The sequence below is a fragment of the Phoca vitulina genome, unplaced genomic scaffold (genome assembly GCF_004348235.1).
Source record: "Phoca vitulina isolate PV1807 unplaced genomic scaffold, GSC_HSeal_1.0 scaffold1, whole genome shotgun sequence".
NCBI lineage: Eukaryota > Metazoa > Chordata > Mammalia > Carnivora > Phocidae > Phoca > Phoca vitulina.
In genome coordinates this window covers 32,604,376-32,619,470 of record NW_022589704.1, presented here as the reverse complement: position 1 = coordinate 32,619,470, position 15,095 = coordinate 32,604,376, and the positions used below count along the sequence as shown (strand labels likewise).

At 37.6% G+C, this 15,095-nt stretch overlaps 1 protein-coding gene across 1 annotated transcript in view; it reads left to right on the top strand.

Moving 5' to 3' along the window:
- FAM117B (family with sequence similarity 117 member B) overlaps positions 1–14,711 on the top strand; it is a 73,124-nt gene extending 58,413 nt beyond the window's left edge. Inside the window, exons 5-8 of the mRNA XM_032404518.1 lie at positions 1,155–1,298; positions 2,821–3,046; positions 5,144–5,264; positions 10,767–14,711. Of these exons, the coding sequence (XP_032260409.1) occupies positions 1,155–1,298; positions 2,821–3,046; positions 5,144–5,264; positions 10,767–11,085 (810 nt within the window). The 3' untranslated portion in view covers positions 11,086–14,711. The remainder of the gene's footprint in view (positions 1–1,154; positions 1,299–2,820; positions 3,047–5,143; positions 5,265–10,766) is intronic.
- The last annotated feature ends 384 nt before the right edge of the window (positions 14,712–15,095 follow it).

The following is a 15,095-nucleotide window of genomic DNA, read 5'->3' as shown; positions in this document are numbered from 1 at the left end:
GGAAGTTATGCTCATTTCTACAATCTTGCTGCTATATGTGGACTTTGAGACTGATTTTGTTTTTTCCAACCAAAATATTTTTCTTTTTTTTTTTTTAAGACTTTTTATTTATTCATTTGACAGAGAGAGAGACAGCGAGAGCAGGAACACAAGCAGGGGGGAGTGGAAGAGGGAGAAGCAGGCTTCTTGGTGAGCAGGGGGCCCGATGTGGGGCTCAATCCCAGGACCCTGGGATCACGAACTGAGCCCAAGGCAGATGCTTAATGACTAAGCCACCCAGGCGCCCCCAAAATATTTTTTTCTGATAAATCACCTTTTTTTTTTTTTTTTTTTAAGATTATTTATTTATTTATTTATTTGAGAGAGAGAGAATGAGAGAGAGCACATGAGAGGGTGGAGGGTCAGAGGGAGAAGCAGACTCCCTGCCGAGCAGGGAGCCCGATGCGGGACTTGATCCAAGGACTCCAGGATCATGACCTGAGCCGAAGGCAGTTGCTTAACCAACTGAGCCACCCAGGCGCCCTGATAAATCACCTTTTAAAAAACTTTTTCCCAGGGGTGCCTGGGTGGCTCAGTCATTAAGCGTCTGCCTTTGGCTCAGGTCATGATCCCAGGGTTCTGGGATCAAGCCCTGCATCGAGCCCTGCATCGGGCTCCCTGCTCGGCGGGAAGCCTGCTTCTCCCTCTCCCACTCCCCCTGCTTGTGTTTCCTCTCTCGCTACGTCTCTCTCTGTCAAATAAATAAATAAAACCTTTAAAAAAAAAAACAAAAAAACTTTTTCCTTGGACTATAGATAATTGTGACACTAGAGGACTTTTAAGTTATGTTCTAAAATCTGAACTCTGTTACAGTCATAAAAGAATTTTTGATATTGACATTCTTTTAGTATTTCCCTTTATCCATACTCTCTTTACAGTCCTCATAGATGTGAATAAACTTCTGAATTCTACCTTGATTGTCTGGAGTTTTGGCTTTAAATTATATTTTGTGTATACCAAGGAGCATGTTTGATGGTTACTCACGCTTTTTGTGAGGCCTGTAAGCTTAATTTTGATTTATTTTAGAGTTATGCATGTCAATGGGAAGTATGCTTCAAACTAGAGAATTTAAAGGAAACATATTAAAGCTCTCTTCTCCACTGCTTTTTCTTCAGGCTCCTGTTCCAAAGAGTGCACTTATTCCAGTAATTCCCATCACCAAATCAACAGGCTCCCGGTTCCGGAATAGTGTGGAAGGATTGAATCAGGAGATTGAAATAATCATTAAAGAGACTGGGGAAAAGGAAGAACAACTTATAGTAAGTAATCCTGTATCTTAAAATTGTCCTTCCACATTAACTGTTCTAATTATTTAAAAAGTTACAATTTCAGTTTCCATATTTACTTATGTTCCTTCCTCCTCGTTGAGAGACAATGAAAATATGTCTCTCTTGAAAAACTTTATCTTTTTTTTTTTTTTTTTTTTTTTTTTTTTTTTTTTTTTTATAAGATTTTATTTATTTATTTGACAGAGACACAGCGAGAGCAGGAACACAAGCAGGGGGAGTGGGAGAGGGAGAAGCAGGCTCCCCGCAGAGCAGGGAGCCCGATGCGGGGCTCGATCCCAGGACCCTGGGATCAGGACCCGAGCCGAAGGCAGACGCTTAACGACTGAGCCACCCAGGCGCCCCTTGAAAAACTTTATCTTAGCAAGTGAATGAAAAGTTGTCATTTCTTTGCATCTCCTAGAGACAACTGATACGGCTTAAATTTAGGTCCCTGAACAGAAACTACTTTTTGTTTATCCATATTTAAAAATCACTAGACAGGTGATACACTTCTCATTTGCTATAACTCCATGTAACAAAAGTTTAGATTCCAAATTTGTTGGAGAGGGAGGGATATGACTTCAAATACTTTCTAAGCATGAATCTACCTCTTCCTTATTGTTTGATTGTGAGTTACTATTTGGTTGACTTTGTGATCATGAAGTGCAGTTCTGCTTACCTATAATACACATAAGACACCGGGAGCCTGGGAAGCTCAGTCGTTAAGTGTCTGCCTTCGGCTCAGGTCATGATCCCGGGTCCTGGGATTGAGCCCTGCATCCAGCTCCCTTCTCGGTGGGAAGCCTGCTTCTCCCTCTCCCTCTGCCTCTCTCTCTCTCTCAAATAAATCTTAAAAAAAAAAACAAAAACATATAAGATATAAGAATGATTCCTATGTAAGACACAGAAAATTCCTGTTTATATTTAAAAGCATGTCACAGAGTATATTTAAGCTTTCATTCTTCAGTGAAAGAGGAATTGGGGAGTTTGAAGTAGTATTTTATTCATGCTTAAGATACCCTCTCCATGAAGATTAAAGGTTGGTTTAGCTTAGAAAAACACAGCTCCCACACCCTTTTGTCCATCCTGCAGGATGGGAGTAACCCCCCGATGTCATAAAGGTAAATGAATCAAAGGTGTACAGGGAGCTGGTTTTCCTGTCAAGTGAGCCACACAAGATGTCCTCTGAATGTTCTTCTTGATTTCCCCCTATAATTACCATTGCTACCATTAACCTTTCCCTTATTAAGGAAGGTTTCTTTGGAAAAACTCTTTCAGGGGGATGTATGTGGGCAGAGGGAGAAAGTAACAGGACCTGTCATCAAGTATCACTAGTTCACACAATGGATAACCTTCTCTTCTGATACGGAACCTAGGGTTATACCTAGATTTCTCCTCTTTTCTCTTTTACCATGGCATCTGGCACAATAGGGGAAGGTTGATTTTGGGTGCATTTCTGGTGAATTTTGAAATCGATGATAAATACACGTATGTTTTAAAAATTTTATCACAGCCACAAGATATTCCAGATGGCCATCGTGCACCGCCCCCCCTCGTCCAGAGAAGTAGCAGCACACGCAGCATCGACACGCAGACCCCCGGGGGGGCGGACAGGGGAAGCAACAGTAGCAGCCGCTCTCAGTCTGTGTCCCCCACATCATTCCTCACCATCTCAAACGAAGGTAGCGAAGAGAGCCCTTGTTCGGCTGATGACCTGCTTGTTGATCCCAGGGATAAAGGTACAACGCAGGGGGAGTTTGTTACCAGATAAATGAGCACCACCTATTGTATTGTTCATTCTGTTCATTTTGTGGTAGAACACACACACTTAAGGCTACTAAGGTAATTACTTTGACATACATTCTTAACATAGATTTTAAAAAATTGAAGTACAAAACAGTAAGTTTTACTATAGCGCTCAAGTGATGGTCTAGTTGTGTGGGTTTATGGACTTCTGTTTGTACCTTTTTTTTTTTTCTTCACTTGTTAATGCAAATTCCTTATTCATGAGAAACATTCTTTTTGGTATAAATGAACATTTGTCTTGAAAAGCACTTTGTTCTCTTTCACCTTAGTTGTATTGTTTTTACTACCTTAGTATTTTTAATTGAACTTGAAACCTTCAAATTAATGTTTTTTAGAATCACTTCTTGTGAAATTTCTAACAAGAATTAAGCTGATTTATGTCAATGCAAAATCAGTATTGAAGGCAAGCCTATAGTAAAAGGTTGGAAGGCTTACTTACAGTACTAAACTACCTATGCAACTTAAAAGATAATTTGGAGACTTAAGCTGTTTGAATATTAATTACTAATGTTCTTGACTTTTAAAACAAACATGACCTGTCATTTGTCTATATCAGGACAATATTTTGTTAGTCTAATCCAAGTTACTCTGTGTACTTGAGAGCAATAATATATTTGTAAATTCTGCAGCTCAGTTTAGTGGTCATTTATTGAGAACCTATTACTCACAAGTGTGTTGAATGTCCTAAAAAGTTACAATTGGCCATTACCATCAATTACCTAAATTACTGAGACTGTAACAACTGAAAAGAACATAAGATTTCCTGAAGAAGTCAGTTAAAGGTATGGGCAGTTGTAAATGTTATTATTTGAACCCTTTTTTACCAGCTTCTAGGTTAAGTAAAATATGGCTATTTCAACACCCTCCACCAATTAAATCACAACCCCTGGGGGGTTGGATACAGGTACCAATAGTTTTTAATGCTCTCAGGTGATTCCAGTGTGCACCGAGGTCTGACACTCACAATTAAACCCTTTGGTTGGGCTGTGTGTTCCTTATCAGGAATCTGCATAATTAACTACTATTTATTGTTAGGATTAAAAGGAATGGTAAATGCAAACCTTTTAGCACAGCTCCTGGTACTTAGTGCTCAATTAAATGTAACACTGCCCCCCCCTTTAAAAAAACATGGCTATTAAAATCTGCCCCTTGTTGCCCATACTTTTTCCTTTTACTTCAGTAACAAGTCAGAACTCCGTGAATTTTGTGTAATGCTTTATTTCACTTTAGGAACCTGGTGACTGGTTAGCTTCTCTGAATTTCTTTTATAAGAAAACAGGGCCACAGTGCTACTGCCCGCAAAGAAAATTTATAGCTTAGTTGACACAGACTGAAAATTTAGAACACTTAGGTAACATATCAGGAATTTTAAGTTAATGTAGTAGAAACTGAGGATATCAACACTGAACAAGAATGCCAGAGTTAAAGAAGTATTTGCTTTGATAGGGTAAATTTGGAAAGATTTCAAAACTTCGAGCTAGACTTTGAAGGAAGTTTTGGCAAATGAATAATGGACCTCTGAAGTAAGGAGAAGCCTTTGGTGCACAGTGCAGGATGTCTCCTGACTGCTGGAACAGAGATTGTAACTTAGAGGAGCAGAGAAATCAAACTGAGAAATTCTGAAGGGCGGGCCGGGAGCGAATGATAAGCAACCAGTGAAGAGCCATCTCAGTTACATGTACTGGGAAGAAAGGAACTGGCATTTGAGTCTGATTGCTGCGTATATATCAGAAATAAGGGAGCAAGATATCAGTGTTAAGTGCCGTGAATTAAGTGAGATAGGCCTAAGCTGTAGTAATTGTAAGTGGAAAAGAAAATTTTTTTGTTTATGCATTTATTTAGCAAACATTAATTATCTCCTCTTTAGCAGGTATTGTGTCAGATCTTGGGGGGTGGTGTTGATGAGTAAAACACTGTTCTTACCCTCAAGTAGTTCGTGGTGTCGGGGGAGGCCATATACAATTAAAATTTAGTATGACTGCATTTGTGTGGTAGTATTTCTTAGTAATCCAGCATGCCATTTTTTGCAGAGAATGGGAACAACTCTCCTTTGCCCAAATATGCAACCTCACCAAAACCTAACAACAGTTATATGTTCAAAAGGGAACCTCCTGAGGGCTGTGAAAGGGTCAAAGTCTTTGAGGAATGCTCGTAAGTATCCCCCCAAATAACTTTTATTATGAGAATTTTCAAGTAAGTTGAATAGTACAGTGATCACTCCTATATATCCACAACCTGGATTCTGTAGTTAACATTCTGTTAATATGTGCTTTGCCTGTGCATGGTCGTGGTAGTTTTTGAAGTGTGTAGAAATAAGTTGCAGACATCATGACGCTTAACCGTAACTACAATTTAATATTTGTTTCCTAAAAGTAACCATAGTACTCCTACATAACCACAAAACCATTATCACGCCAAACAAAATTAACAGCAATGCTTAATACCAACTAATATCCAGTTGGTTTTCACGTTTCCTCACTTGTCCCCAATGTGTCCTCTGTGGCTGTTCTTTTTGAATCTGTATACAGTCAACTTCACACATTGAATTTAGCAGTATTTTTATTCAAGGTAGACCATGGATCTCACCTAGTGTGGTTTCCTTCTTTCACGGATTGAATTCCCTTCAGATTTTATGTACTTTTGGTCTCTAGTTCTTTAAACAGTATTAGAAGTATTTTGTCTGTATTGGAAATAGAATTCTACAACTTTGTAGAATCAGGTTACTGTGATGAAGATAATGTAAGAAGCAGGATTTTAAATAGTGTCTAGTACTGTTGGTATGTGATCTCCTGTGCTCATATTTCTGCTGACTGGTACTCTAGGGAAGTACTATAATTTTAGACGCAAAATTTGCTCAGAATTAGCCTTAGTATTTTCAGTAGCCATGGCTCCTGGCTTTGTAAGTGGTGGCTACAGGGTTGTAGGTATGTGTGAGATAGCAGATGAGGTAATGAACGTTATTTGGGGGTGTGACGGTAGTACCGAGCCCTCCCCTTCCAGTCTCGCTATGGTTGCACGTCTAAGAGTCACCCTTCTGGCTTTTTCTCATTTGCGAAACCTGAAACACAATGTGAAGATTGTCCAGCCTTGTCTGACTCACATCATTGATCTTTTTCCTCCTTTATGAACATCTTGGAATCATTTTGAAATATGGCATCCTTTTGTTCCTCTGTGTGCTCCTACTGTCAGTGCTTCCTTTAACCTAAATTCTGAATAATTTTGCCACACAAAGAGCATTGTTTTTGAATTCCCTCAATTTCTATACTAGGAAATCCCAGATGTCAGTCTCCTATCTGCTTTTGTGACAGTAATTGAAAACTCCGTTTTAGCAACTGCTTCCCCCCCACCCCCGCCATGCCTACTATGTTAGTCTAAAAGCTTGACTGGTGCAAGTGGAATTTCTCTGGATCTGTTCCATGGACTCCCTGAATCATCGTCGTCTGGGGTATGAGTTGGAACTGCAGATTCCCAGGCCCCATCCCAGGCCTAATGCATAAATATGGAGGTAGGACCTGGACTGCGCATCTCTAACAAATACCTCATATTTTTTATGCCCAATTTGCAGATGCTGGCTTGGACTTTTCCATGAGAATTCTTAAGACGTGGAATCATTTTACTAAGTAAAAATCAAATGGTCTAAATGGACCTTTTTGGAGTTGAGCTCATTGATTTACTCATTGGTAGTTAAAATTGCCCAATGCGGGGATGCCTGGGTAGTTCAGTCAGTTAAGCACCCGACTCTTGATTTCAGCTGAGGTCGTGATCTCTGGGTCTTGGGGTCGAGCCCCGTGTGGGGCTCATACTCAGCACGGAGTCTGCTTGGGATTCTCTCCCCCTCTGCCCCCCCGTCCCCCGCTCGTGCTCGTGTGCTCACTCTCTTTCTGAATAAATAAATAAAATCTTTAAAAAAAAAAGATTGCCCAAATGCAGAGAAATTGTTGATTCGCTCAAAAGCAGTTTGAATTCCTTTTATAAATGACTTTAAGTGAATATTTGTTGTGTAGGTTGGTGTCCTGTGGTACCTGCCTTAAACTCTTGCATTTGGAAAATTTCTCAGGACTTAATATCTGAACTATGTCTATACTGCTACATTATTTGTATCTAAAGGGAGGGAAAAATGGATAGGGGTGTGTGTGTATATGGCTGGATAGCTAGATCAAAGAAATAGAAGGTAAACCCTAACATCTTACATGGTTTATGGCATATCCATCTGTTATTAGAAGGGTACTCTTTTTAAAATGTACATAGTTTGGGGCACCTGGGTGGCTCAGTCGTTAAGCGTCTGCCTTCGGCTCAGGTCATGATCTCAGGGTCCTGGGATCGAGCCCCGCATCCAGCTCCCTGCTCGACGGGAAGCCTGCTTCTCCCTCTCCCACTGCCCCTGCTTGTGTTCCCTCTCTCGCTGTGTCTCTCTCTGTCAAATAAATAAATAAAATCTTTAAAACAAAAATAAAATATACAGTTTGTTATACATTATACTGATATAAAAGATGTGTAGCATACAAAAACTTACTCTTTTTTTAAGCATTTTCATTACGTTTCAAAAACAAATGAACAGCAGTAACCCAAGAATGGATTCCTTAGAGGTAATTTTAACTTTCTATCAATAAAACAAATTACTCAAGGTCTAAAAAAATTAGTCTCTTTTGCCCTACCTCTGTCAAAATGAGAGCAAAACCCACTGGGCACACTAGGAACAAACACACATAGATTATTGGTCCTAATTAAAAATTTTAGGCTTATTTAATCATTCTTCTAGAATATTTTTAACTCTTCTGGTCTAAAAGCAGTAACTCTGACCTGACCTGGAGATTGGAGTGGGGTGAGGGTTGATCTCTGGTTTCTAGAAATGCACGTTTATTTACCTGAAAGAAAATAGGTGGTTGAATTTAGACCCAGAATTTAAACCACATTTTGTACTTTCAGTCTCTGTATTCTTTGTGATACAGTACATACCATAGCCATATCGTTTCTACTTAGTCCTTTTTTAAAGAAAGTCAAATATGCTATTTCTTCCTCCAAACTAATAAATTCCTTGGCCTCAGTTACCTTAGAGTCCTAGATATTATGGCCTCTTTGCAGTATAGAGGTATTAGTAAAAATATAACATGACCCTCCTTGTCTCTCTCCCTCCTTTCGATTATAAGTAACTTGGACCCACCATTTTCTTTGCTGATAATTTATGCCTGCATTAAAAAAAACACACAAGCCTTTAAAAAAAAGACAGGAAAGAATTCTTTGCATCAGTATAAGAATACCTAGAATTACTATGCAGCCCATCCATCAGTTTTTCAGAAAGTTAGCTTGCAAACAGTTATATCCGCTTTGAGACACAATCCTTTTGGAATAATTTCTTAAGGAAAAATGAAAATTTAAAATTAGTTCTGAGATTTTTTTTTTTCTATTTATGGTTATTAAGTTGAAGAAAGCTTTAAAGTAGTATTAGTATTTGCAGCTTCGATTACCGTAGGTATATACCGGTTTTCCACTCCAGTGGTGGTTAATATGTTTCTTGGGTAGTATGCGTCTAGAAAAATGTTAGGGATCAGGAGTGATTCCTCTTGCTAGGTTGGGGTGGCCACTGGAAGAGGGAACATTAAGGAAGGTTTTTTGTTTTTTGGGGGGTTTTTTTGGGGGGGAGGTTGGTGCTTTTTACTGTTACTGTTTTGTTTGATCTTGGTGCTAGTTACTTATTACTGTTTATATTATTTTGTGTGAGATCTATTTTAATGAAAGCAGTAAGGAAATTAAGTAATTTTTAACAAGATAACCCCCCCAAAATTAATTAACTAAGGAGGATTGGCCTTTTTTCCCTAAAAATGAAAGTTATTTCTAATAATTGCACCTTCAGAAGAAAATTCAAGCATTTTTTAATTATAGAAACCTAACCTCGACCTCCTATCTTCTTTAAGGAATTGAAAACCATACTCTCATACAGTAAAAATAGAGGAGTGTGTGCCCTTCTTATAACTAATCTATCCAAATACACTTGTGGTCCTAAAAGTACTTGATGTTGGAACAGTGCACAAGTAAAACATCAGTTAAATGATTTCTTTGTTCTTAAATTATTGTATTTGTCAAAGCTGTCCTTGGGTAGTATTCACTATTAATAAAATCTGCCCACCAAAAACATTGTCTACTTGGAGCTTTTTTTGGGGGGGGGGCACCATTCCCATTCCCCAGGTCTGTTGTTTATTCATTTCTTTTTTATTTTAAGATTTTATTTATTCATTTGTTAGCATAAGCAGGGGGATTGGCAGGCAGAGGGAGAAGCAGACTCTCCACTGAGCAAGGAGCTCCATGTGGGACTCATTCCCAGGACCCTGGGATCACCACCTGGGCCAAAGGCAGATGCTTAACCGACTGAGCCACCCAGGTGCCCCTGTTTATTAATTTTTTACAACCCAGCTCAGATGTTACTTCCCTTGTAAGCCTTCTTGCTACCAAATTCTCCCTCTTCCTCTGTGCCACAGGTTATCCACTCCCCTGTGCTATTTTTAAACCTTTTACAAGACATTTTTATCACATCTGTCAGACCCTTTATAGGCGTTCTTGACCTTTTTTTGTGCTGTGGACACCTTTGGCAGTGTGACAAAGATTAGAGATGCTTGAAGTAATTCATAACTTCTCTGAATAATGTTTTAAATGCAGAAAACATGTAAGATTACAAATGGGATTAATTATATTGAAATACAGTTCTATTCTCAGTATCTCCCTCCCCCCAAGAACTACATATTTAATCTGTCTCCTTGTAGATTGTTTCATTTTTGGGTCCCCAGAATCTATCTAGTGCAGACTTGGCACACTTGAATATTAATTTTTTAAATTTCATTAGGAGACATGAGAACCATGCTTTTATCATATGATCAAATTACCTTTTCCTACCTGAATCTTGATTTACTTAGGTTCTCCCACCTTAATTTCTTTTTAATTTTGTGGCACTTCCATGTTACTTTAACAATTTAATTTTTTAATATCTTTATTTTCATAGAATACCATTAATACTAGTATCCATTTCCAAACATTTGGGTTAGTTTTCAGGAGTACCTGGGGACAGGAAGGGACAGTGATTAGTTTTATTTTGATTTTACATTTCCATTATGTTTCTCAGAAAACCATCATGGTTAACTCAAAAAATTTCTTTCAGTCAAAGAGATTTTTAAGCACACTTGAAGAAAAAACTCATGCCTGCCAAAGTTTAGTCATGCACTGTTGGAATTTAGCAAAGATGGATATTGTATGTCATTCCTTTCAAGATAGTACAGGCTTTGGAAAAATTGTAGTAGTGGAACATATTTTTGTCTTTAAACAGCTAGAATTTCTTTTGCTTTAGGAAATTCTTTATTTAATGGTTGTCTTAGATCTTCATTGAGATGCAGTGGTCATCAGCCTGAGTCCCCTGTGTGGTGTACCGGGCTCTCCAGGGAATTGAAAGCAGCAAAGATGAGTGAAGTCCTTTTGGCATTCTAAGATACATATTTTGAATTATGTGTCTCCTTCCACTTTGGCCCATAGCATTTGAAGCTTTTGATATAATTTGAGTTTTGTGTTCATGTATCTATAACTTATCTGTTTAGAAAAAAAAAATAATAAAAGAACTTACTTCCGGTGATCTGTGACTTAAAACTACCGGGTTGTCTGTTCTGTGCCTAGGCCAAAACAACTCCATGAAATCCCAGCCTTTTACTGTCCTGACAAAAACAAAGTGAATTTCATTCCTAAAAGCGGCTCTGCCTTCTGCCTCGTCAGCATCCTCAAGCCACTCCTTCCCACACCAGATCTCACCCTCAAGGGCTCTGGTCACAGTCTGACAGTTACCACTGGTATGACCACCACTCTGCTGCAGCCTATTGCTGTGGCCTCCCTGTCTACAAACACAGAGCAAGACCGAGTCTCTCGAGGAACGAGTACAGTCATGCCATCAGCCTCTCTACTCCCACCACCAGAACCCATTGAGGAAGCTGAAGGATAGGTCACAGCGCGGTGTGGCCGTTTTTCTGGGCAACTGAGAACCTCCTCAGATCATTTCATTATGGAGGCATCACACGCTCCCAGTTGGCTGTGAAGTGCTCCGGCTTTCTGTGGCGACGAGTCACAGTGTGACTTCTGGAAGAAGGCAGCGCCCTCTGACGGCTTTGCTCACTCATGAAGGCCAGCCCTCATTGCTTAGCCTGCTTTTTCTGAAAGCACCGGTTGAAACAAGAAAGGTCTCATTATTTACTTTTGGAGGGCTGATATCATATCGTTTTTTGTTTTCAAATTAAACTTCTTAAAAAAAAAAAAAACTAATCCCTGCAAACATAATTCCTGAAGGGAGACATGAATGATGCTGCAAGAACCATCTTTTATATGAAAATGACTATTTTATAATACCAATGTTACATTTTCTGAAACGGAGCAAACAGGATGTTCAAAGATTCTTTGGTGGCCTCTTGTTTCTTGTTTCCCTTTCTAGGTGTGTGCTTTTCTCAGCTGTTTTCAGCTTTGGGACCAAAGGGATTGTTGACATTTTCCCAGCAATCTTAATCTCATGACTATGTTCTTCTCCCAAACAAGAATTGATAGGTAAATGCATTGAACAAATATATAACAAGAGATAAAAAGCAATATTAAATATTAGTACATTATGTGATTTATGTTTTTTGATGTCAGAAGTTTGTGCTTTGGGTGAAATACTTGTAAAACTGCTGTTTTCTTCACTATACCTGTACACATTTCACCATGTGGTCAGAAAAATTATAGTCTGGAGACAAGTGCTTTAATATGTTCTCACCCATCATTGGAACTTGGTTGAAAAGTCAGTGAGCCAAAAGGAAACTACCCAGTGTTGATTGCTAGCTAGGAGTAAGGAGCCCCTTTGGTTTTCTACAAAATACTTATCACATGATCTCCCTTTATCATCACTGTATCATAGTTCTAAGAGGTCCTAAAATGACTGTGCATGGATTTCCTCCTTTGCTTTTGTGATGTTGTTGTCTTGTGGAATTGGTCAGGGTTAGTAGTTTGCCAGGAGTGTAATCCATTGAATAGCAATCCGGAGTCACAGAATCTTGCGACTGACATTTTCTTTATGGTGGTTGGCACTGAGATATGTTGCTTACAGATTTTGCTAGTTTTCCTCCAGCATTCCACACAGTGGGGAAGACAGGCCAGGAGAGCTTTGGAGCATATAAACAGGGATCTTTGAAAAATCCATACAGTTTTGGATTTAGGCTCATCTTAATACAATCACTGCCAGTATCACCTGACAACAGTATTTCATGTTTGTGTGTGTGGTAGTGAAATTAAGGAGCAGCTCTTTTTAAAAATGAGTTTCTGCAAACAGTATTGATAAAAAGCATCCTTCTAAGATCTTCATATACTACCTATGATGCAATAATTTAATGTTCCTATACATATTACAGGGAGAAAGAAATTTAAATACTTGTAAAGGGGATACAGTTTAGAAGGTTTAATATGTCAGTTTGTTCAGACATATACCATCAGGGGAAACCTAGTGGTAGCAATAAATCTTCTGAAAGGACTTCTTATACTCATGCACCTTTAAAACATCCAAGTAATTAAAATTATGCCCTGTGAAGTTTAAAATGGAGATGTATTTAGGCAAATTAGATAAATTCAAACATTTGAATAAGTCTGTCAGGTTTCAGTTGGTAGCACTGATGAATTTTGGTACCTTCTCCATCCAAAACTAATTTACTTGGAATTAGTACATTGTGGCTTCTCAATCAGTAAAACTCAGTTATTCAGGATCTAAATTTTCTGGTTGGTTGGTTTCTTGAGAACCTTGATTCTTTGCCTTATTTGTTATGTGTCTTGACTTTACCATTTCACCACTGAGAACTGCTCTATCAAAAGTACAGAAGAAAAGGTAAAACTCATCAGGGGAGTTGGTATGAATGGGAGGAGGAGGAAGTTAAAAACAAGTTTTAAAAAACTCTCAGTTTTTTGATTACTTGAATTCCATTAAATCTGTTCTTTTCTTTACCTTACACTTATTTTCTTCTGTCCATTCCTGTAAATCGCAAGGGTATTTTATAACTAAAATGCCACTTTATAAACAGTTTTTCCCTTTACTCTTTTGTGTATATTTGTGTAATTCACATCTTTCTGTAGAGTTTCATATATCCTTAATCTAAAGTAATTTAAAACCAGAATGGGAGAACAAGTTTAAGAGTTATTATTTACATAGTCTTACAAGTGGAACTTTTAATGTTTGGTTGTAAGGAGAATGTGAATTTGCAGGTAAATTAATTGTATGGCAACCAAACATATCCCTTGGGTTTGGGAGAAATAGAGCCTGAGATTTGAAAGAAAGCAAAAAGGTACAAGGTACAAACAACTCTAACTGCCAGTGCCAAAGGGCTAATTTTTAAGCATATGAGCTTTATTGCAGTCTTGAAAAAATATTAACCATAGGTCCATTCAGCTCTTTTGCTTACCCTTAGTTCACAGATGGCTGATTTTTTAAAAAATGGATCTACTTTCAAAAGAATATTTTCTAAAATTACATTCCATAATTATCTTGTTATTCTGTAGAAAACTGTACAGAAGATAAAATAGAATAGCTTCAATGGGAATATAATTTAAATTTTTAAAAGTTTTAAATAAATTTACTTCTATTGCAGTAAAAGAAATAGGTGACATGTATATTTTGGCAAAAGGAGCTATTCTCTGGTTATTTACTTGGTCTTAAGTTTCTTAAGTTATTTTTTACTCTTGATTTCTTCCTTGTGATGATGAAAACATAAAACATTATTGTTTCTGATCATGACTAAGTCTATTACTTGTCATGGCTTTTGTTAGCAGTTATATTTTTAAAATACCTGTTCTGCCTCTTTGGTTAATACGATGCACATGGATGCCAAAATTATTTTTGAACTAGAGTCTTCATTTTGTTTAAAATATTTCTTACTACTTAAGCCAAATCAGCCTTTTAGAAGGTGCTACTGCTAACTGTGGAGTAATTGGCAACAAGAAAGGCTCCCCCCCCCCCTTTTTTTTCTTCTTAATGGTTGGCTTTTACTGGAAAAGAGATATTTTAAAAAAGGGCAGAATTTATAGCCTTCTGTATGTCCAAGATTAGGACTGGGGTTGTCAAGATTTTCTTCTGTTAAAGGAAATAAAAGAAAAATTGCCATTACTGTATTCAGTTTACTCTTCTAAACTTAAGATTCATTCCTTAATGCTTGGAATTTTGATGTCTCAAAACTGGACCAGTGGAAGTGCTGAATTTGCATTAAAAAAAGCTAAGAATACTTCGCACTTTAAGGTTTAAGTTTTGCTCTGCTTAAATTAATGATAAGCAGAGCAGCCCTGAACAATATTTTGTTTATACAATCCTGTTGAATATAATTTATGTTTTTTTTTGAAGTCTGTATCTTTCATCTCTGTTTAAGCTGTGTAAATCTTTTTAAGATGCAATTTTTAAAAATTTTGTTTTTCTAACAAGAATCTCCCAAAAAACAGCATTTCTGATGGTGATAAATATTGTTATTATGTACTTATGTATTCCCTGTATCTGACACTGACACTTAATTGCTGCCTCACAAGAAAATAGAACTTTTATGTTAAAAATAAAGTCTGTTCTTCTTGCGAGTTTTTTTTCCCGTGTACTTTTATGAATGCTGTTGCCTCTATTCAGATTTTCTTTTCTGTCTCAGGCTAGACACTCCTAGCCTGAAATAACTTATAAATAGTATATTCCTTTTCACAAATGTATAGAAAAATGAGTGTGTCTAAGTAGCAGGATATATAATATTGTCATTTGTTACTTCCTTGCTTCTCTTTACTTGTTCTGGAACTTAAAGTACCTGATCTTTGTGGTAAGTGATAAACACACTGAAAGATAATACATGTTTATAAGTAATTCATTACTTCATAGCTAGACATTTAGCTGGTACAGTCATTTAATTTTATCCTGAAGTACACATAGAGGATTTTTTCCTTTTGTTTGGTAATTCACTTTTTCTAAATCAGCCA